Source organism: Myripristis murdjan, chromosome 8 (genome assembly GCF_902150065.1).
Source record: "Myripristis murdjan chromosome 8, fMyrMur1.1, whole genome shotgun sequence".
NCBI lineage: Eukaryota > Metazoa > Chordata > Actinopteri > Holocentriformes > Holocentridae > Myripristis > Myripristis murdjan.
In genome coordinates this window covers 3,763,190-3,786,257 of record NC_043987.1, presented here as the reverse complement: position 1 = coordinate 3,786,257, position 23,068 = coordinate 3,763,190, and the positions used below count along the sequence as shown (strand labels likewise).

The 23,068-nt window shown below is 42.8% G+C and overlaps 2 protein-coding genes across 5 annotated transcripts in view; both read left to right on the top strand.

Moving 5' to 3' along the window:
* The first annotated feature begins 5,284 nt into the window (after positions 1-5,284).
* The window catches only part of trpm4a (transient receptor potential cation channel, subfamily M, member 4a), a 46,797-nt gene continuing 29,013 nt past the window's right edge, over positions 5,285-23,068 (top strand). For both annotated transcript variants that reach the window (XR_003928621.1, XM_030058284.1), the window contains exons 1-7: positions 5,285-5,418; positions 9,095-9,156; positions 9,438-9,615; positions 17,649-17,829; positions 19,281-19,450; positions 21,086-21,263; positions 21,852-21,916. Coding sequence is in view for 1 of the 2 variants with exons in the window: in XM_030058284.1 (XP_029914144.1) it covers positions 5,323-5,418; positions 9,095-9,156; positions 9,438-9,615; positions 17,649-17,829; positions 19,281-19,450; positions 21,086-21,263; positions 21,852-21,916 (930 nt within the window). In the remaining variant the exon portion in view is untranslated. The remainder of the gene's footprint in view (positions 5,419-9,094; positions 9,157-9,437; positions 9,616-17,648; positions 17,830-19,280; positions 19,451-21,085; positions 21,264-21,851; positions 21,917-23,068) is intronic.
* On the top strand, positions 12,366-13,695 carry efcab11 (EF-hand calcium binding domain 11). 3 transcript variants are annotated; one of them, XM_030058331.1, is made up of 2 exons: positions 12,366-12,449; positions 12,845-13,695. In XM_030058331.1, the coding sequence occupies exon 2, from the start codon at positions 12,970-12,972 to the stop codon at positions 13,471-13,473; it is 504 nt and encodes a 167-aa protein (XP_029914191.1). In that variant the 5' UTR covers positions 12,366-12,449; positions 12,845-12,969; the 3' UTR covers positions 13,474-13,695. The 3 variants fall into 3 exon arrangements, with proteins under 3 accessions (XP_029914191.1, XP_029914190.1, XP_029914192.1); XM_030058330.1 differs by having other exon boundaries at positions 12,367-12,449; positions 12,963-13,695; XM_030058332.1 differs by having other exon boundaries at positions 12,403-12,449; positions 12,824-13,695.

Here is a 23,068-nt window from a genome sequence, read left to right as displayed (position 1 = left end):
CTCCTCGGAGGGGAGAGGGAAGGTAGAGGGTACAGCCCCGGACAGGGCGGGGGAGAGCTTATTCCTGGACAGGACTCCTCTCCTTGACTCTACCTTCCCGTTAAATATGACTATTATCATCTTACTATCATCCTTACTCTGATAGTTTTAAAGGCCGAAATACTGATGATGTGTCCCAAAATTCAAATCTAGCCTGGCAGTCTCTCATGATATTCTATCTCATGTATACCATCTACTGGCACAATGGACTGCTTAACATCTCGTCCCGTGTTGTATGATTCTGACTATCTGGCTTTGGCCAGTGACTGCTGTGAGAGGACAGCTGACAACACAGGAAAGTCTGTGTGACAGCTTGGAAAGACAGCTGACTGGAGGGAATAGACCCCGATGGGGCTGCCATGGGCTAGCTACGACACTTTTTTTTTTTAGGTGATTGGGTACACCCTTTAAGTGCTACGGAAAGTCAACATAGTAACATACCCCTAGAGCCTGCGAGAGCGGGGGCGCAAGATGGCTCAGTGATTGACTACATGGCTACAGACCTAGGAACAAATACGACTACGAGCAAGAACGCAGCGCATGAGACAACCACAGCAGCAGAAGGTCACTCATTTCAGGTGTGTGCCTGCGGATGGTCTAAAATAACATCAACCAGGGGATTGAAGATCCACCAAGGAAAGAGGGGGTGCTTGAGAAAGCAGAGACAAGGGCCTCGCATTGACCAGTACTTCCTACGAAGCAACCAGTCAGATAAGTTGAGTGAAGCACAGTGGCCGGAGCAAACCCAAAGTTCGCAGGGCATCAGAACCCTTAGCTCTGAGGAAGATGGTACAAGCACAGCAATGCCAGTGGATGAACCGCCCCAGCCACGCAGACCTCCGAGGGAAAAGATCAAAGCACACAAACCACGTGTGAAGTGGCCTAAAGCTGCTGAGAAGAGAGAATGGGGAACTGTCAACAGGGACCTGACAAGGATCCTGGAACAACAAGTGGGCACAGCAGAGAAGAAGCTGGAAAGAATTGGAGACATCATCTACCACTTTGGGGAACAGCGCTTTGGAGTGAATGAAGGGAGAGGTGTCAAAACAACACCAGCACCAACCAAGTCCAGGAGGCAGCAGGAGATAGAAAGGCTGGTCAGAGAGAGAAGGATGCTGAGAAAGCAATGGAAGAAAGCCTCAAATGCAGAGAAAGAAAGGCTAATGCTACTCCAGGCAGAGATCAAATGTCGATTGACAACCTTGCGAAGAGCTGAGAGAATAAGGAAACTTCGCAAAAAGAAGGAACGTACAAGAACACATTTTTTATAAAAACCCCTTCAAATTTGATAAAGACCTCTTCATTCAAGAAAAAAGTGGAACATTACAAACCCCTAAGCAGGAGTTGGAGAAACACCTGGAAAAAGTCCACCAGGACACCAAAAGACATGAACAGCTAGTCATCCCGCATGATATGCCACCTATCCAACCTCCCGAATTCCTTATGGAGACTGGTCCTCCAAAATGGAAAGAAATAGAGTATACGGTATGCCATGCAAGGTCGGCGTCGGCTCCCGGGCCAAATGGAGTACCGTATAAGCTCTATAAGAATGCGCCAGATGTGCTACGACACCTTTGGAGGCTCATGAGGATCGTGTGGGAGAAAGGAATAATACCAAAGGTGTGGCGAAGAGCTGGAGGTACATTGATACATCTGTACAGAAGGCAGGAATTCCTGGATTCTCTGGATGTCTAGAGCACACCAGTATGATCTGGCACCAGATACAGGCGGCAAAGAAGGAAAAGAAGGACCTCCATGTCATCCTCGATTTGGCTAATGCATTTGGATCTGTTCCACATAACCTCCTCTGGGAATCATTTGGCTTCTTCCATGTTCCACCCCTCATCACCTCCCTCGTAAAAGCCTACTTCCAAGACCTACAACTGTGCCTTACAACAGCTGACTATACAACATCATGGCAGCATGTGGAGATAGGCATCATGGCAGGATGTACAATATCACCAGTTGCCTTCACAATGGCCATGGAAGTAATCATCAGGGCCTCAAGGTGGGTTGTGGGGGGAGAGCGAACTAAGAACAGCATTCGCCTTCCACCAATACGAGCATACATGGATGACATGACCACCCTGACCACTACTATACCATGCATGAAGCGATTGCTTGCGAAACTGCAGGAGAACATCACATGGGCCCGGATGAAGATCAAGCCGAGCAAATCACGAAGCATTTCAATAGTGAAGGGAGAGCTCAAAAACATCAGCTTCTACATTGGTGATGACCCAATACCAACGCTGTATGAGCAACCTGTTAAAAGCTTGGGTAGGTGGTACAGCGCCAGTCTGGGAGACAAAGAGCAAATTCAACAGCTAAAGCAGGACATCACCAGCGGGCTGGAAAACATCAGCAAGACCCAACTGCCAGGAAAGCTCAAGCTCTGGTGCTTGCAATATGGACTTCTTCCTCGGGTTATGTGGCCACTCACCATCTATGAGGTTCCAATAACATCTGTGGAGAAGATGAAGCGAACCATGACCTCGTACTTGAAGAAATGGCTTGGTCTCCCACGGTGTCTGATCAACATCAGCCTCTATGGCAAAGGAGTCCTGGAACTGCCCGTCACAAGCCTCACAGAAGAGTACAAGTGTGCCAAAGTGAGACTCCAGATGACCCTAGAGGACTCCAAAGATCCGGCTGTCAGCACTACTGCACCACCTCTGGCGACAGGAAGAAAATGGACAACAGCCAACGCACTGCAGATTGCGGTTTCAGCCTTGAGGCACAAGGACATCATGGGTCATGTCCAGTCAGGAAGAGGAGGATTTGGACTGGCAGAAAGTAAACCGACCTGGCACAAGGCTTCCACAGCAGAACGGAGGAAAATGGTGGTCGAGGAGGTCCGGCGCCAGGAGGAGGCTGATAGAACCACCAAGGCTGTTTCTCTCGCCAAACAGGGGCAATGGATGAAATGGGAAGGTCTTCAGAGAAGAAAGCTCAGCTGGAGGGAGCTCTGGGAGATGGAAGCAAACAACCTGAGTTTCATTATCAGGGCTACCTATGATGTACTGCCATCGCCAAAAAATCTCCACCAGTGGTATGGCGAGGACCCAACCTGCTCCCTTTGCCCATCCCATGCGACTCTCAAGCACATCCTGACAGGTTCTAAGACTAGCCTCACACAAGGACGCTACACCTGGAGGCACAATCAGGTCTTGAGATGTCTGGCAGCAGCACTAGAGAGCAAGAGAAAGACAGTCAACTCCTTACCCCAAACAGTGACCAACTCCACGATGGCAGCTTCATTCATCCGAGAAGGTCAGAAAAAGTCTAACCATCTTCCTACCACACTCAAGTCTGGACAGCTAGCAAAGGCCCGAGACTGGAAAATGTTAGTTGACATTGGGCAGCAACTAATATTCCCTCCTGAGATTGCAGCTACTGCCCTAAGGCCAGATTTGGTACTTTGGTCACCATCAGTGAAGTCTGTGTACATCATAGAACTCACCATTCCCTGGGAGAATGCAGTCGAAGAAGCCTATGAGCGCAAGAAATTGCGTTACACCGAGCTAGCAATGGACGCTCAACAACAAGGATGGAACTCAAAAGTCTATCCTGTCGAGGTGGGATGTCGAGGATTTGTGGCGTCCTCCATCATCAGGCTGCTCAGAGACATCGACATTAAAGGACAGGCTCTTCGGCAGACAATTAGAGCCATCTCCGAAGCGGACGAAAGAAGCAGCCAGTGGATATGGATGAAGCGGAAGGATCCATGCTAGGCTCACAGAACTGACAACAAATAGCAGCAAGTTACAACATAATAACAACACTACAATGATTGGGCATGGGACACAAGCTCAGGCTTGATCAACCTGCAGCTGGCCACCTTTGAGGAGGGTGTATAGTAGTAAAGGTCGAAACACCCTATGAATCAAAGGCATACTACTGATGATGTGTCCCAAAATTCAAATCTAGCCTGGCAGTTTACTCTATCTCTATCTCATGTTTACCATCTACTGGCACAATGGACTGTTTGACATCTCGTCCCGTGTTTCATGATTCTGCTTTCTCTCTTTCCCTCCTTGGAGGGGAGAGGGAAGGTAGAGGGTACAGCCCTGGACAGGGCGGGGGAGAGCTTACTCCTGGACAGGACTCCTCTCCTTGACTCTACCTTCCCATTAAATATGACTATTTTCTTGCTGTTATCATCTTACTATCATCCTTACTCTGATAGTTTTAAAGGCCGAAATACTGATGATGTGTCCCAAAATTCAAATCTAGCCTGGCAGTCTCTCATGATATTCTATCTCATGTATACCATCTACTGGCACAATGAACTGCTTAACATCTCGTCCTGTGTTTTATGATTCTTTTTCTCATCTTTCCCTCCCCAATAAAAGTGCTAAAGACGTGTAAGCTCTTGCATTATAATATGCTTGTTATAATATTGCGTATAATAATTTGATAAATCATACCATGACCAATGTGATGTAAGTTGCCAATTGTCAGACTTTCATTAATTCAGTCACAGGTTGCCCAGACAAAATTAATAAAACACACACACACACACACACACACACTCCGGACCCCACGGGCGGGGGTCCCACGAGTCCTTCTCCGGGGTCGGCTCTGGCTCCGGCTTCCACGATGGGCGGGGGCTCCACGAATCCTCCATCTGAAAGAAAAAGCACAAAGAGAGAATTTGGTCCCGCACTGATCCAACAAGCTGCGACACCAGCGAGGGCGGGAGCCCGTCGGCTCAGCCCGGACAGTGAAGCCCGTCGGATGAGCCCGGACATTGCCCCCAACAAGCGCGCAGGTTTGTTGGTTCAATGTGGAACAAAATTCTACACAACTCAAGGTCTATTTATGACCTCTGCTAATGTCATGATGTGTCACCCTGTGACGTCAGAGAGAACAACGTAGACTATAATTCATTTCAATTTTCATTTACAAACTGCCAGACGATGTGATGTTTGGTTGATGACGTAACAATGGCTTGAGACGCTGTGATGTCACAAAGAGATGATGATGATGATGATGATGATGATGATGATGATGATGAATGACGGAGTTGCACTCCAGAGAAGGATTCGTAGGACTCCCGTCCATCGTGGGAGCCGAGCTGCTCCCCGGAGAAGGAAGTACAGCTCAAACTTCTTTGTGTGTGTGTGTGTGTGTGTGTGTGTGTGTGTGTGTGTGTGTGTGTGTGTGTGTGTGTGTGTGTGTGTGTGTGTGTGTGTGTGTGTGGAGGTGTGGTGCAGGCTGCGGGCGGGGCGGTGACAGACGTGCTGCCCGGAGCCGGCCGCTCTCCGCCATAGAGGAGCGATGAAGGACGTGGAGAAGGAGAAGGAGAAGGAGAAGGAGAAGGAGAAGGATGGAGCGGCTGGGAAAGCTGGATCCAAGAAGTCGGACAAAGATCAGGTGTGTGCGCGGTGCTGCCTGTGGACGGCAGCTTCTGCTCAAAGCTGCCTTCTGTATCCGTGTTGTCTGAAGTGACTGGGAGATCCCTCTCCGACACTAAGCTCATGTGTTTCCAGCTGCTCCGCTGCTTCTCTCTGCTTCACTATGTTGAGTAATGCATTTTGTTTTGAAAGTGAAACTATGGCTCTGCTTCGCTGCTCTCCCGCAGTGTCGTTATCAGTTAGTCATGGTTACCAGAGGGTGACTTAAAACTCGCACTGAGGCTTGGACGGTTATCACAGAGTATCAGAGCAACAGGTTATATCATGGTGCTTTTTCATTATGTGTACATAATTTTTCATATCCTATTAAATGCAATGATAATTCACTTTTGCAGTTTTGGCTTCATTTTGTTAATCAGTTAATATACAAGTGATAGGAATTAATGGTGGAAATTAAGTGAAACTGTGGCTACTACATACAAACAGTTTTGAATGGGATTTCTTAGTTTGGAGTGCACAGTGAGCTGAGTTGGGACGCTGAGTGGCTCTGCTGATAGACCAGATCCAGCAGGCTCTGAGTGCCATCCACTGAGCCACAGTATGAAGTAAGCCGGCCTCACATCAGACTGATTTGTATTTGGTGCAAGAAGCTGGGCTACTGCGTGAGCCGTGCCAGCTGAGACTTGTAAGTGTGAAATGCCTCAGGCTGCCTCTGTTGGCAGGACTGTATGATCCAGGATCTGATGCTCAGATTGACATCTCTCGCCTAACCTGTTAAACTGTGAGAATGTGATTGGCTTCAAACAATTTTGGAGATGAAACCCAATGTGCACGCTAACAGATTACCAAGGCTGAGTTTTGTTCACTTGTGCAATGAAGTTCAGATTTTGACTTTCCTCATGAGATATTTCATATGTGTACAACTATCACGCAATTGTGTTTAGAAAGAAAACTGTTTACCTGGTTGATTAAGTAGACTTCGAATGAGGTGTGGCATTAGTGAACAGAAAACAGTGTTCTGTGCCTTTTAGTTTGTGGTAGCTGCTGCATCTTCTCATATAGATAAAAAAGATGGCGGCTCTCCTATACTTTATAGTTTATACCTCCGGCAAGGTTTTATGACATTCCACAGACAGGTCTCACTCCTTTGTGGTCCAAAAATTAAAAATAAAACAGCACATCTTAAAACTGAACTGTCATCCACTAAAAAAGTCTGACATGGTGACTATGAAAGTTTTCTGTCAGTCAGACCAGCATAAATGACGTCTCCTCTCTCAGGATAAATCGACAGGGTTAATATTAACTGAGGCGGAGGTGAAGAACTCCCCGGCTCTGCTTTGATCACTATTTGCCAACAGATTATCTCTTACATAATTGGTATACACAGATGGAGGAGATTCAGTGGTGTGGGAGAAGCTGAGGGGCAGTTTCCCTGTGGTGTGTGAACAAGGCGGTTCCTAGACATTTGGGGGCCCTGGGCATAACATCATCTGGGAGGCTCTTGAGTTTTACCATGAAGAGATCAATCTAGTATTTGCATGATATAGATACATGATAAAGGTATATATATATTTTTAAATAATTCAGGTAATTTTCTTGCAATTGTTTTTACCGTTTTTGTGCAAAATTCTCAGGTCTTTTCTTGTCGCTAATTTCATGTCATTTTCTTGTATGTTTAAATTAATGTTTTGCATATTTTGGGGTCATTTTTTTTGCTCATTTGGTCATCACCCTTTTCCCCATGCTTTTGAAAGAAATTAAGTGAATTTGCTCAGGTTTCAAAGGGTTAAATGCTTGGGAAATGCATCTGATGTAACCACAACAAATCTGATGTTGATCCAGCATCACCGAGCTGACCTTTAAACATATCATTTAAATAATACATACAGTTTCGGTTGTTCTATTTTTGTTCACTAATTGTTCACTAATTTTCTGTTTTTTTTATACTGTAATCCATTTTTTCTTAACTTGCATATCAGGGTTTTTTTCCCATGGTTCTGAAAAAAATCAGTTGAGTTCATTCGAAGGGTTAATTGAGCTTTAAAAAATCAGGCCCACTAGGCAATAAAACATTTGCCTAATGGGCCTGGCGGCTATGGGTGTGTGAGTATAGATACAGAGGGTGGAGACCAGCAACAAGAAAGGATGTTCAGGACTCTCATTTGAATGCAAATAACTTTACAGCTATCAATGGCTAGACAGGTTTAACCAGCCAGAGGCCTCGCAGTGTTGTCATCCTCCAGATTGAGTTACAGCTCGATCACGCTCAGTCTGTCCCAGCTGACTTTACATTGTCTGATGGTGGAGTTTCCTCTCCTCAAACAGCACTGGAACCCCTCTCATGTCTCAACTTGAATCCGTTTTCTTTCATTCCTGACATTTCTCCCTTGTTCTCTCTTTCCTGTTCTTTCTGTCTGCCCTCCTCCCTTGTTGGTTTCTCTCACACACCTGATCCCTTTCCACACCCCCCCTGCCCATCTCCCCTTGCTCTATGTCTGAGGCTCTCCATCCTCGCTCACTTTCACTGTTTGCCTTGTGATCTTGCGATCTCACATTCCTCCCTTTGCAATAATGCGAAGTGTCCACTGTAAACACACAGACGTGCACACACACAGAGCATTTTCACCTTCAGAAACCTCAGTTCTCACTCAGTGTTTCACAGGTAAACTCCATATTGGTGTGGGCAGTTTTGAGTTCCGTCTAGCTGGGTCACGTCTCCCAACAGTCAAAGTCTGCTGTGTGAGAAGAAGTTGGGAAGTTGTCTTTGGCTTCTGTAGAGGGAGGTGGGATGGGTTGGCCCGGTAAATTGTCCTTGCAACAGACGTTGTAAAGTAGTGCCACTCTCGGGGACGTGAAAAACAAAGTGGTGGCACTAAACTTTTGCTTAGCATGTGACAAGCATGTTAAAACTGTGTGACCGATCTGTGCCATTGTCACAAGGTCCTCTTGTGGGTTGTGCAATTATTTCACAAGATTTTGTGAGCCAACAGCATCACTGAATCAACAACTTTGAATAGCACCAGCAGTGGGCAGTAATAAAAGTGACTTCTGTGATGGTTATGCAGGGTGTCCATAAAGTCTCTTTACAATTTAAAAAAATCTATTACAAAAGCAATTGATGAGATATGTTAATCAGATTTGTTCTATGTACTCAGTGGTTATCAAAGTTTTTAAATCACATTGCATGATGTACCGCCTTGATGTGCTTTGTGCAACTAATGGTGCCCATATAGAGGAGTATTAAATGAGGCAAAAAAAAAACCTTCAATATCTACTCCTCATTTTGTAAGAATTTCCACAGATTAGACTTTATGGACACCCTGTATTTCTCATTTTGCCCCACAAGACCTGATAATGATGAGTGTCATTGTGCTAGGATGGTGAGGCTGCATGGTAGAATGAAATCAAACTGCTGCTCCTCTGAGGCTGCGCATTTTGTAAATGATACAGAATGCATAAATATAGAGCTGATCTAGAATTACCTCCTACTTCTGCTACTTCAAGCATATTCTACATCAAGATTCCTCTGAATCACACTGATAAAAGACAGCTGTCCAGAGAGTTTTGGGAGCCCAGGCTTCACCAGACGCAAAGTAAAGACTTTTCCTCCCTCTAGCTCTCTATATACAGAGGACACAGAAGTGTTTCTAAGAGCACTGCTCATGATGCCTAACAGTCATTATCCTTTTTCACAGAGTTGGATCCCCAAGATCATTAAGAAGCGAGTGTGCACTACCTTTGTAGAAGACTCTTTCAGGTAATTTCTCCATCTAGACAAATAGAGTGTTTTGTGCATACCTGAAAATGTGCTTTGTGTTTGGTCTGAACATGTCATTATGATTAAACCTGAGGGAAAAAGAGAAAAGAGCAGCCATTAGCGATCAACTACTGTAAGCATAGACATTTTAGAAAACATTTATAGTGTCACTGCACCATGCTGTCATGAAAAATGTCCTTATTTCTACAGCCTTTACCATACAGTTTGGGTTACATAATTGCTGCATATGTGTATTTGTGTGTTGGTCTGTGTTCTGTTAGTAATGGAGCGTTATGCCAGTGTGGCGGTGTGCGGGAGACGCATGGCTCTGTGGCTACAGGGGACTATTTCGGAGCAGCCATTGTCAGCCAGTGGGACAGCAGCCAACACTCCTCAGAATATCCCACCGATGCTTTCGGAGAGCTGGAGTTCGCCGGTGCGGGACGCAGGCACAGTCATGTAGGTGGCATCAGCATACACACACATGCAGCGGTAGACACTCTGGTAAAACTCCAGTAATACAATTTAACAATTTAAAGTGGACAGGGCTGTTAGCTTTATTGCTCTGCAACACTGATTTTCTGTCTTAATAGTCACTTAACTAAAAGGCTAAAAGGGCAGAATGACAGGGCAGCTTTAAACTGAACCTTTGGCTCAAGTATTCACATGACAGGCATGTAAAATTGTGTAACCAATTTGTGCGATTGTCACAAGATCCTTTTGTGGTTATATACTTTTTTCACAAGATTTTGTGTGAGAACAGCTTTATTGAATCAACAACTTTAATTATGGGAAAATTACATTATTGGTCCCATCATGGCCACTACAACTGTCTTTTTCAGTGCCTTCAGCCGGCCTGTAAAGTGGAACTAAACAGGAATGTTGCAATATATGTCGTGAAAGTCACAAATAGAAACACACAATTGAATAATATAGACAAGTGCTGTTTTTATTACCCATAGGGAATGGTCTGGGGGTCGTGTTTCCTGCTGGAACAGTTTGAAAAATCCAAGTGTTTCTGCTCTTGCCTTAAAAGGAAACCACAGTGGCATTAAGTGAGCATGTACTTATTACACAATGTAGGACAACCGCCTGTCATTAATGCTGCACGTTCTGCAGCAGCTTGGGTTTGTAGCTACTGCTCCTCTTTAAAAAAAAAAAAAAAAGTTATTTTTCACACACAATGAAAATCTAAGAAAATACTCGCCTGTGTTCCTAAAAACATCTGGAAGCAGGTGCATCAAGGAAAAATCAGACTACAGTGAAAAGAAATCATGCACACTGTCTCAACTTGCAACTAGGACTTTATTACAGGAGACCATAGGAATAGCTGTGTGTGTTTGTGTGTGTGTGTGTGTGTGTGTGTGTGGGTGGGTGGGTGTGTTTCTGTGTTTGCCGCTTGATTAAATTGGTCATTCTCTTTGCTCAGTGCCACACTAATAACTAAATGAACTGTAAATCACTTCACCATCTACTGATGTGGACAGTGTGATAACCTCTTAGTGAACACCAGTGGTGGCTCATTTACTTCAGCTTAAGATTCCTCTGCAGGCTGCACCTCATTTGCAGTGCAGTGAAAAAGTATTTGCCCCTTTTCTGATGTCCTCTGTTTTTTTTTTTTTTTTTTTTTTTTCATTTTTATCACACTTAACTGTTTCAAATATTCAAACAAAATATAATATAAGATGACGACAACCAGAGTAAGCACATTTTAAAAAAAAAAAATAATGCAATTTTAATGCAATTTAAAATTAAATTTGATTTATTTAATGGAAAAAGGTTATCCAACACCTGGCCCTATGTGAAAAAGTTATTGCACCTGTAATGACTCACCATGAGCAGACAGAGCAGACACATCCAGGTGTGATGGCTGCCAGCCCTGTTGAACCTTAACACCTAAATACAGGTAGAACCTTACCATCGATGTGAAGGAGGCTACAAGACGCAGCTCACTACGTCATGATCAAAAGAAACTCCAGAAGAGATGAGAAAAAAAAAAAACTTGTTGAGCTATATCAGTCTGGAAAGGGTTATAAAACCAGTTCTAAGGCTTTGGGACTTCAGTGAACCACAGTGAGAGCCATTATCTTCAAGTAGAGAACAGGAATCTTCAGGAGAGGCAGGCCTCATCCAGGAAGTCACAAAAACACCCAGCATAACATCTGAAGAACTGCTGGCTTCTCTAGCCTCAGCTGAAGTCAGTGTTCATGATTCAAAAATAATAAAGACTGAGCACAATTGGAACTTGTACTTACTTCACATTTACAAAAAAACATATCGATGACCCCCAAGTGTTTTGGGATAATGTTCTGTGGACAGACGAGTCAAAAGTGGAACTTTTTGGAAGACAAGGGTCACGTTATGTTTGGTGTAAAGCAGAACATCATGCCAACAGTCAAACATGGAGGTGGTAGTGTGATGGTGTGGGGGTGCTTGGCTGCCTCGGATCATGGAAGACTTCATCACTGAGGGAACCACGACTTCTGCTCACTGCCAGAAAATTCTGCAGGAGAATGTCTGGTCCTCCGTCTCTGATCGGAAGCTGAAGCGTAATTGGGTGATGCACAAGGACAATGATCCAAAACACAAGAGTAGGTCCACCTCAGAATGCCTCAGAAGAAACAAAATGAAGGTTTTGGAGTGGCCAAGTCCAAGTCCTGACTTGAACCCCTTTGAGATGCTGTGGCAGGACCTTAAACGAGCTGTTCATTCTTGAAAACCCTCCAGTGTCGCTGAATCACAGCAACTCTGCAAAGACGAGTGGGCCAGACTTGCCAAACAGCAATGTGACCGACTGATCTCCACTTACAGGAAGTGTTTGGCTGCAGTTGTTGCTGCTAAAGTGGAGCAACAAGGTAAATAAGTTCAGGGAGGCAATTACTTTTTCACAGGGGTGATGTAAGTGTTTGATAGGTTTTTCCCTCCAATAAATGTTAATGATTATTTGAGATAGCATTTTGTGTTTACTCGGGTACTCCTTGTCTTATTTTTGGATGATTTTTGTATCATTTTGTACAAAGATCTGAAACCACTCAGTCTGACAAATATGCAAAATATAGCAAATCAGGAAGGGGGAAAATACTTTTTCATGGCACTGTAGTCAGTACGATGAAAGGACTTCTACATTATTATACAATTTTGGGGTGATTCATGTGTGGGATTTTCTGTAGCATCTTAACTCTGGGTACAGAATCCAGATCCATGCCGTGGTTTCCAGCCTGCACGGTGCTGGCTCTGGTCATGCAGCTTGCCTCAGACAACAGACGACCTGCTTCATTTTGCAAATCTTTCCAGTAAGTGATTATATGTACTCCTACCAGATATTGAACACTTTAGTTGAGCAGGTTTCTCCACTTCTGCAGAAACAGCCAAGCTGTGGGGTAGCTAGTTTGGTAGCTTGTTAGCACCGGCATCAGTTTACAAGGCCAGAGATCTGGCTAGTAAAGCTCTGGTTGCTATGTTGTTTGTTTTCAAGTTAGATGCCAACCAAGCTAACAAGCAACTTCCTCATTCTTTTCTGTTTGAAGCATGGTGACTGCATGGACTCTGTGTCAGCTGTATAAACTCAAATGTTTTGTCTTGTTCTGACACAAAAGACAGATAAGATTTAGTGCCGAGAATGGAATGCTAGATTTTGATCACGGAAAATTATCCTATATATATATAGTTTGTATTCCTGTCTTTGCAGAGCAGATTCTTCTTAGCTTTTGGTGTCTCGAACTGCCGCGTTTCAAGCTGAAAGAGTTTTAAAAGCTGAAGCACCCCCAAGCACACCACCTCATCGCTGCTTCTTCTTGTACATTCAGTGGAAGGATGTCTTCTCTCACTGAGCTGCACCAGCATCCGAGAAACACCTCTGATGCAGACATGAACAGGATGAAGGTGATCTTCGCCCTCTGTGACTTGGACCACGATGGCTATCTGAGCAGGGACGACCTGAAGGTGGCCATGGTGATGCTTTTCGGATACAAACCCTCCAAGTCGGAAATCGACCTGCTCATGGGACAAGAACAGCTCTCCCAGTCGCCGCTGGGGCTCTCCCTGGACAGGTTTGTGAGTCTCATGGCAGGAAGGTTATCAGAGGAGGACTCCTATTTGAAGAGCAGGCAGATCTTCAATGCCTTTGACACGCACTGCCGAGGCTTCCTCAAACTGGAGGATTTCCGGGCGGCTTTCAACAGAGTGGCTCCTGGTCTGCCTGAGAGGAGTGCTGTGGAGGCTTTCCAGCACACAGACCAGGACTCGGACGGCCATGTCAGCTTCAAGGACTTTGCTGCTGTTCTCAGCTTTGGACGCGCCAGCAGGTCATCGACGTAGAGTTTTTTGATAGTGTAATGTAAGCTAAGATTTATACGATCAAGTTACAGCCGAGTAGTTTTGCCTTTTGTGTTGTGAATTCAATCAAACAGGGAATGAAGAGAATGTAGTACTCTGCTATATTCAGTACTGCATGTTCTCTAAACAGTACAAGTTATTGTCATTATTCCATATAACAGAACATCTTGTTGGTCATGCATTCTGGTGCAATAAACCATAAACCATAAAGCTGTATGTCGAGTTGTATTTCCCCCAGTAGATAAAATGCAGTCAGTGCAAAGCATATCATACCATAGATACAAGATACAAGACACCATGTTATGGCGGATGGGACAGTGCAGTTAAAAATATAAAAAACAATACAGGTTTTATAATAGGATTAGGCAAGGTGGACCTCTGCAGCAGCTTGAATCAAAGCGGCTTGCTTCTGCTTTGGTCACGTCCCTGCATGAAAGTAGAGCCAGGAGGTGTGAAACTGGAAAATTAATGTTTAGGAAAAAAATCCAAAATTATCCGGACAAAAAACGCATTTACAGGAAACTGGCTCTGTGGCCTATTGGAGACTATCTGCAGTAGTGGGAATGGGAGTTATCTTTGACAGGACCCAGCTCCTCTGGCTCCTTCCTTTTTGGAGAGCCATTCAACAGACCGGCTCTTCCTTGTTTTGTTTTGTTTTCCTTTTCTTTTGTTTTCTTTTGTTTTGTTGTGTTGTCCAAGGGGTTATTCAGGGGCGGGGCTGAATCTTCCAAAAATACAGCAAAGACTCAGCACCAGTATTAAGGTGCTGAATCTATTAATAAGCTTTTTCATGACTTTCATTTTTAGCTGTTTTTTTTTTTTTTTTTTGTATCATTTTACCAGGGTATTACTGTGATATTCTTGTATTTGAAGTTTGTTCCTATATTGCTCAATTCCAATTCTAATTCTAATCAAGGCTAATTCCAGATCATTCACGTCCATAGTGCAACCCATTAACAGTCCTTGTGTATGTAGTCCAGTCCTGGGAGCTTCTCAGTTTGGATCTTCTGTTGCTTAGTGATTTCCATTGGTATTGGTGAAGTATTTACTCTGTGATGCAAGATTTAGATATCCTGCTAACAAACAGAAAAATTAACAGACAGAATGAGTCAAAAACATAACTCCCTCGTCCATTTCATTCAGGCATTCATTCAGGCATGTGATGGCAGGTTTCTGTGGGACAGGAATGATAATGGTGGCTTTGAAGTAGCTGGGCAGTGTAGCTTGGAGCAGAGACACACTGAAGACGTCTGCACAGACCCCAGAAAATCTGAACTTTGTGGAACTTATGCTTATAGCCTTGCACTTAGTTATGTATCTCAACTAGTTAATACTGTGATAACAGAGGCTTGTAGAAATGGCAGGAGACTCATTTTAATGTTGAAACAGATTAATCAATATGAAACTAGGTTGCACAAAAAGAAATAAAGCTATCAAATTAGAACAGCAGTCAAGAAAGATCATAACTAGCCTCCACTCATGCAAAATCACCTTAGTGCATTGGTTCATCAACCTGCTGTCATACTCTGCTATAACAGAGGTCCCACATATGTACATATTACACATTTTCATTTTACCATACCAATAATATAACAATGAAAACTGACATTTGACATCAGTTTCCAGGCAGTTACAAATCACAACTGAGTCCAGCACTGTGTATGTACCGACTGGTGTCATATTCTCCCGTATTGTCACCTGGAGGTAGGTGAGTGAACCCAAATGCAGGAGCTGAGGCAGGTTGTGTTGGAGAAAACATGCATTCAATAACAAACTCAGGGAACTAAGGATCACAGGGACCACTGTGCAGACAAGAATAACACCTGGCAACAATGTCCTGACAGTGACTAAACTGGAAACCAGACTGAAATACACTAGAAACTAACAAGGAAACAAGACCCACCTGGGAAAGGGGCTGGAGCAACACAGAGGATAGGCTGAGAGAAACACTGGGGAGGGAACAGAACAATCAGGGCTAGTCACACAGACTGAGGACAGGTGTGGGAAGCTGGGAAAGGCAAACAAGACTGACACAGAGGGTACTGGAAACTACACCAAAAGACAAGGAAAACACTGGGATAAACAAGGGAGTCCAAAACACAAAAACTCACAACCATGACACTTTATATGCCTTTTTATGCCTTTATATGCCTTATTATCTCTTATAATGCAGCACATCTGAATGCACAAGACTAAAAACAGTGATATAAAGCACCAGAGGTCATTCTCATGTAGTAAATGTAAAATACTATTGCGATGTTAGAAAGAATATGTATCAGTTTCTCAAACTGCAAGACGAGTTAAAGGGGAACTCAACATTAAATCACATGAGGCAGAAAACATCTGCTGCACTGCCCTCTAGGGGCTGAAACTTTGAGGTATGATAAACTTCAGGTCACCCCCAGATCAGTGAGGTGGCAGCAGGTATTTTTAGCAGCTGTTAATGGCAAAGTACCTGTGACTGCATCACTGATTGGTTGTGGTCCCTAGAGGGCAATGCAGTAGAAGTTTTATGCTGGTGTTACTCTTTAAAATTGGTTAAATTGGCCCTGATAGCATTTCTGCTCTTCTGCAAAAGACTTTTGCCATATTGTCCAACAGTCACTGGACTTGCAATGTAATGAAATGCTCAATTGTAATGAAATGCTTGAAAAAATACAGTGCTTTCATTTAATGCAGAGGTAAACGCATTATTATACCCAATAGGCATTACATGTCCTGTGCACCCCTGTGTATTATTTGATGTGTGTGTGACAGCAGGAAGAGAAAAAAAAGTCATCAGAAAGATACCCTTAGTCTTTCATACTTTCCATTTTCAATTTTTGCTTTTTTTGGCAAATTTTTTGAGCAATTTTTTTTTTTTTTTTTTTTTGCTCAAATGCTTCTTCAGGTTTGCACTCTATGACAGACACATAGAAAATGCAAGAGGCCAGAAACTTGCTGAACCAGTTCCATATTGAAATATATTGAAAATCCAGTACAGTGGTCCCTCGTTTATCGCAGGAGTTACGTTCTAAAAATAACCCGCAATAGGCGAAATCCGCGATGTAGTCAGCTTTATTTTTTTTACAATTATTATAGATGTTTTAAGGCTGTAAAACCCGTCACTACACACATTATACACTTTTCTCAGACAGACATTAACATTTTCTCACTTTTCTCTCTTGTTTAAACTCTCAAAGTTCAAACCTTTGTAGAAAAGTAAGTCCAGTATTATAGAATGAACGCATTCTGTACTGTACAGGAGACACGGCACGGAGGAGATTGATTCACAATGGTCTACAGTCCCTTAGCCAATCACGACACAGAAAAACAATGCGCGGGCTCTCCCTTAGCCAATCAGGATACAGAACACAATGCGCTGTAAAAAAAAAAAAAAAAAAAAAAAAGCATGCAAAATCCGCAAAAAATCCGCAAAACTGCGAGGCCGCGAAAGGTGAACCGCGTTATAGCGAGGGACAACTGTAGATATAACAGGTACAGAAAGTGTGATGTTAATGATGTAGCAAAATGAAGATGACAAGATTAGGGTATTTTTTACAGTAAATTTAAACCACGTCAAAAAACAAAAAAGGACACACTATACATTTTTTTGTTATAATATCAACTGAAGAAATCTGAGAACAGTGGTAAAAATGTACAAAGAAAGACTGGAGGGAACACAAAATCATTAACTACTGCCGCTGCTTTTGGTGGAATAATGTGTTTATGAGACAAACAAATATTCTGTGTTTTGGTAGGTTTGATGCATTTTGGCCTTGAAATTCTTTCTTTTGCCAAGCTGCATATTTATGCAGATAGTTGTATGTTGAGGTTTGATAAAAAGGGAAGTCTGTTTTTTGAAATGCATGTATTGTATTAAACAAAAACCTTGAAATATCATAATTTTCTTCAGTCAGTTACTATTTACTGTCCAGCCAGGTGTTAATCTTAATAATCTCTTGTGAACTCAGTTTTAAAAGAAAGCACTATGAAGAAACAAGAAGTAGGCCTACATCATGCCAAACTCAAAATGTAATATTCCATGATGCATCACATCTTTGCCTTAAAAAAAGTCAAAATAAATTGTTGTTGGACTAAATTACTCTATTCCTACTTGCATTACATCATATTTACCAGCCATGTGTCAGTAAAACCCCTCTCTGTGTGCTGTCTAGTTCCTGCGGCTGTCGTGCGACACACCGCCTCAAATCGTCTACACCCTGATGACGGCTCACTGGGGCCTGCCCTCGCCCAACCTGGTGGTCTCGGTGGTGGGGGGCGAAGGGCGTGAGAAGGTCAAGACCTGGGTGAGGGACGTCTTGAGAAATGGGCTGGTCAGGGCTGCACAGAGTACAGGTGAGGAGCCACAAGTCATTAGCATTTCAAATGGAATATGGACCAACATTTCATGAAAGGTTTTGTTCATATGATGGGAATGCTGAGTGGTGGCAGTCGTTTAGAAGCTAAAAAAAAAAAAAAAGGATTTTGGATCGGCTTGTTGCTGCTTTGAAAATTTTATGTCAGCAAATTTTTATGTCAGCAAAGTGAATAAAAATGCACTTGAAGGGATCGTAAATTCAGTTAAAAGACAGGGATTTTACTTTTGAGTGTTAATCATAGGAAATATCTTCATCATACACAAAGATTCTGATCATCGGAAGTGAAACAGCAATGGATCTTACTTGTTCTGCAAATAATATGTTTACAATTTTTCAACGTAGCCTTTTGTGGCTCGTAGTAGTACAGCTGATGCAAGAGAGTCCAAATCCAATGCTGTCCATGTCAGGCTGAAGAGCTTTGTTAGCAACAGCTCATGATTGGCATACTGTGCTAACAGTCTGTTACTTGTGATGTGTCACACATGTAATAGTGACCTGAAGCGTTAATTTATGCTTCAAGTTTCAACAATACATGTGTAATACATGCATAAAGCTGCACATTACAGAGAAAGGTTGTCTGCTCCTTTGCTGCTCTGTGCTTGTGACGCTGATGTGACTCTCGTGGTCTAGATTTGGGGTTAGGCGAAAAAACAGGAGGGGACAGGAGGATTAAATGCCGAGGTTGTGCTCTGATTGGATTGCTCTACTCTTTCATGGGATGGTGGCTGTGCTGACAGCTCCTAGAGGCCAACAAGCCAAGATAGTCTGTGCAGCCAGATACCCACAGGCCACCTCCAGGGGGCGATGTAAAGCTGGGTTAAAAAGAATCAAATGAACAGCAGTCAATGGGACTTTTCCAGAAAATCAGCTCTCTAAATGATGATATATATATATATATATATATGTATTTTTTTTTTTTTTTTTTTTTTTACTGTGAAAATGAGCAGACTCTAGTTAAGAGGATACACATTTCTGTGTGCTTGGCTGAACAAAATCTGGAACCATTTAGGACAAAAATGCCTTTCATCCCCCTCTGGTTATGCAACCAGTCAACAGCACAAAGCCTCACAACTGGAAATTGTCTGAAACTGAGATCATTTTACAACCATGGATTTCACATCAGCTTATAATTGTGTCCTCATTATAAATATTGTAACAATGCCAGAAACAGACCAGTTACTGGTAAATATTTGGAATCAAATGGAGTGATCATTTTACAGCATTTGGCCCCCATAGCGTTTTACATGCTGTATCCTGAAGAGTGTGGGCAATCTTTATTCACACTTGCTTAACTTCAGTGTAACTCAAGTCACTACAAAGAATGCTGTAATGACTGTAAAGCCTCTGATTAATAATGGTTTGTGTGTGTTGCATTTGTACTTCATCATTCCCATCACACAATATATTTCTCTCCCTCCAACTTATCAGGGGCCTGGATCTTGACTGGGGGTCTGCGGGAGGGCGTTGGCCGCTGTGTGGGTGAAGCGGTGAGAGACCACGGCGCTGCAGCCCCAGCTCTCTCCCAGAATAAAGTTATTGCTGTGGGGGTGGCACCCTGGGGCCTCGTGCACAACCGGCAGCAACTTGTCAATGCACAGGTGAGTGGGTAGATATAAATTTTATTGATCCCTGAGGGGAAATTCCAGTGTGTTCCTGCCACAGCTACATGGATTCCAAAAGTTGGCAGGCTACAGAAAAGATAATAAACAATAATAAAAACACCATACAATTATCTGTTCTGTTCAAACACCTTGTAACATTTGGTCAAAACATGTGCTAGGCCTATGTAAGGAAGTTTATTTTGAAAACAGTCTCCTACCTGCTGTGCCAGCAAACCAAATGAATCAGAGAACGTGAAACTGCATTTAATGAAGGCTGGAGTCACTTTGTTGCTACTTCAAATTTTTGATTGTAACAATCAGAAATGTCAGACAAACCAGTGTCCAACTGGAGTTTGTGACTGAGAAAGTATCACCTTGTTGTGTTATTGTCTTTTGTTGGCATTTTCACTTTGAAATTGATATTTTACATTGCTGATCTTTTGTAATTGTTCCTGTCCAGATTTGCACACTGGGGTATCATCATTGTGGCTTGCATTCATTCAAACAAACATTTCAGCACTGTGGTCATTTGAGAACATTCAGTAATGTCAGCCAGCAGCTGAAATGCCTTTGACAGTTAACTCATCACTTATGGTTTCCTGATAACATACTCTGCATATTTTCACCCCTTCGTTCCACGTCATTGCACTCCTACACAATATAACTCCGAACATAGCTTAGATTTTGCAGAGATTCTCCAAGTCTCTGGAACCCCACTGGAGGGATGGAGCTCCTTTCTCCCAACAGATCCTGTACATAGAGAGGGATATTATAGCAGCGCTGCAGTGCATAAAGCCCTCATTATAAAGACAAATGCACATTTGAGAGCTGAGTGGCCCTGCTGTACAGAGACGTGGAAAACAGTGATGTGGTCAGATGAGTCATCCTCATTCTGGACAAAGTGTGCGAGTCCACCAAGAGAATGCCTCAGGCCTGAATGCTGGACCCCTACAGTGAGGGGGTCCACTGGCTCTGTTATGCTGTGGGGGGACATTTTCCACCTCCTTTAGAGGAAAGGCTCTCTGCAAATCAATACAAAATTATTCTGAGTGATCACCTTTATCCTGCAATAAAGATACAAGGGCTCTCTGAATGGTTTGATGAGGATGAAAATGATTTAAACCATGATGCTATGGCCTTCACACTCATCTCAACCCAACTGAACAGCTATGGGAAATTCTGGACTCTCCACCACCGTCATCAAAACACCAAATGATGGAATAGCTTTTGGAAGAACTGATCTCCATGCCTCCAGTAGACTTCCAGAGACATGGAGAATGTATAGCAAGGAGCGTTGAAGCTGTTCTGGTGGCCTGTGGCCCAACATGTTACTAACTTTTTGTTTGAGAAATACTGTCAGCTGGGAAGTGCCTAGTGCAGCATAAAACAGTTAAGACTGGTTTTTCCTTTCATTTGTCACCCCTCTCTCTCTCTCTCTCTCTCTCTCTCTCTCTCGCTCTCTCTCTCTCTCTCTCTCTCACACACACACACACACACACACACACACACTGCATTTGTTTTCCATGGCTCTTTCACCATAATTTGTGAAACCTTACACCTGTTGGCATCCTACCACTCGCTCGCAGTGCATTCACTCCTCTCCCGTCTTTCCTGTTGCCGTCTTGTGTTCAGGGGAGTTTCCCAGCCCGGTACTACGTCCAGAACACATCACGTGACTCCTGCTGCCTGGATAACAACTACCAGGCTTTCCTCCTGGTGGATGATGGGAGCGTAGGCCGACGTGGCGGGGAGACTGCCTTTCGCGCCAACCTTGAGGACTACATCTCCCATCAGCGTACTGGCATCTGGGGTGAGCCAGAGATATACAGTATTCGCACACATAAATATAATAAACATACGCAGTGGCTGTCAGAGCACTGCATATGAGCTGTGCGACAGATTCAGTGAACGACTAAAACATGTCTACACATTTAAACCCCAAGTGATCATACTGGTTTGTAACACTGTGGGATTTCCCCCAAATTCCACGGTGAGTGCAGGACCATCTGCTACACTCATGGCTTTACGTGCTTGCTTTCTGCCCTCTAGTGGCTGAGGTTATTCTTGTAGAGCTGAAGGCACTGTAAAAAATAACATTATCCAGAATTGCACTATGTTTCTGTTATTATCAACATTTTATGGTGTGACATGTCACAGTCATGAGAGGGACATGTCCAAGGTTTTCTCACTGTGGGCCTCCTGCTGGAGGTTCAGTTTGAAGTGAGTGAACCATGCTTGATATTTTCCAGAGGGAAGGCATTGCAGTTATGAGAGTGGACACTGTGTAATTATATATGGGCATAGCACAGAATTATTTGATTCAAGTAGAACTTTGGATTCAGAAAACTGAGAGCTTAGTGAGGAAATATTTTTCTAATGTCTCATCTCGGGCCAACAGGAAGTGGCAGTATTGAAATCCCGGTGCTGTGCATGCTGATCTCGGGAGAGGCCAACATGCTGGAGGTGAGGAGATTGTCACGTTGCATTCTTTGAAGGACTTTGCCACGCAGCTATTTATTAAACAAACAGGTCTGAAATGGATTTAGTAAGAGATAATCCAGGAATATCCAAAAATAATGTCTGCCACAGTGGCAAAGAACCCGCTGACATGCAGCGGGGGGTGGGGCAGTGGGGGGATTTCCATCATGAAGGTCAGGTTATTTTCCCCACTTATTACACAGCTCACTTTGCAAAAGAAGTCAATAAATCAGAATCAGAATCAGAAATACTTGGGCAGATTGAGAATAATAATATAGTGACAGTTATTTTATTGGCCCACAGACTTCTACAAAAAGTTCACTTCATTAGTTTATTTAGGGCTCTGTCCATGTCAATAGTGTAAGTAAATAAATAAATAAATAAATAGGCAGATAAAAACATTGCAGTACGTTTTTCAAGGGTGGAGGGTAGCTTGCTAACATTAGCCTACAGCACACAGCAAGGCTTCATGAGGTGCAGTAACTTGGAGCAGAACATTTCAGGTCTTCTGTTCTGTTCACCGATCGGAATTAATTATTGAGCATGGACATGTACAAAAGCCATATAGAATGATGACTTGACATGCAGAGTCTGTGAATGATCAATGAAAAAAAAAAAATCACAAGCAAGTAGCTGACTACATTAAACTTTTCTAAACTAAATGTAAGCACCCCAATCTCACAAATCCTATTTACTCTGTCAGACTGTGGCTGTAAGCTGAGGAAACTAATGTCAAAAGAAAGGGGAAGATGTTATCTCACTATCACTGTCACTTTTTTAATTTTTTGAAGGATTTTTCTTGTGATTTTCTTTTATTTATTTACTCTTTTATTTTTTATATATTTTATATCTATATATATATATCTATATATATCTATATCTATATATATCTATATCTATATATCTATATAGATATAGATATCTATATATCTATATCTATATCTATATCTATCTATATATATATCGATATCTATATATCGATATATATAGATATAGATAGATATAGATATATATATTACATTTTTAGGTTGTTTTCTAGTCATGTTTATTAATAGAATTTTAGCAGATCTGTTTTCTTTTTTCTTTTTTCTAATTTCCTCATAATTTTCCTGTTTTTTTTTTTTTTTTGTTTGTTTG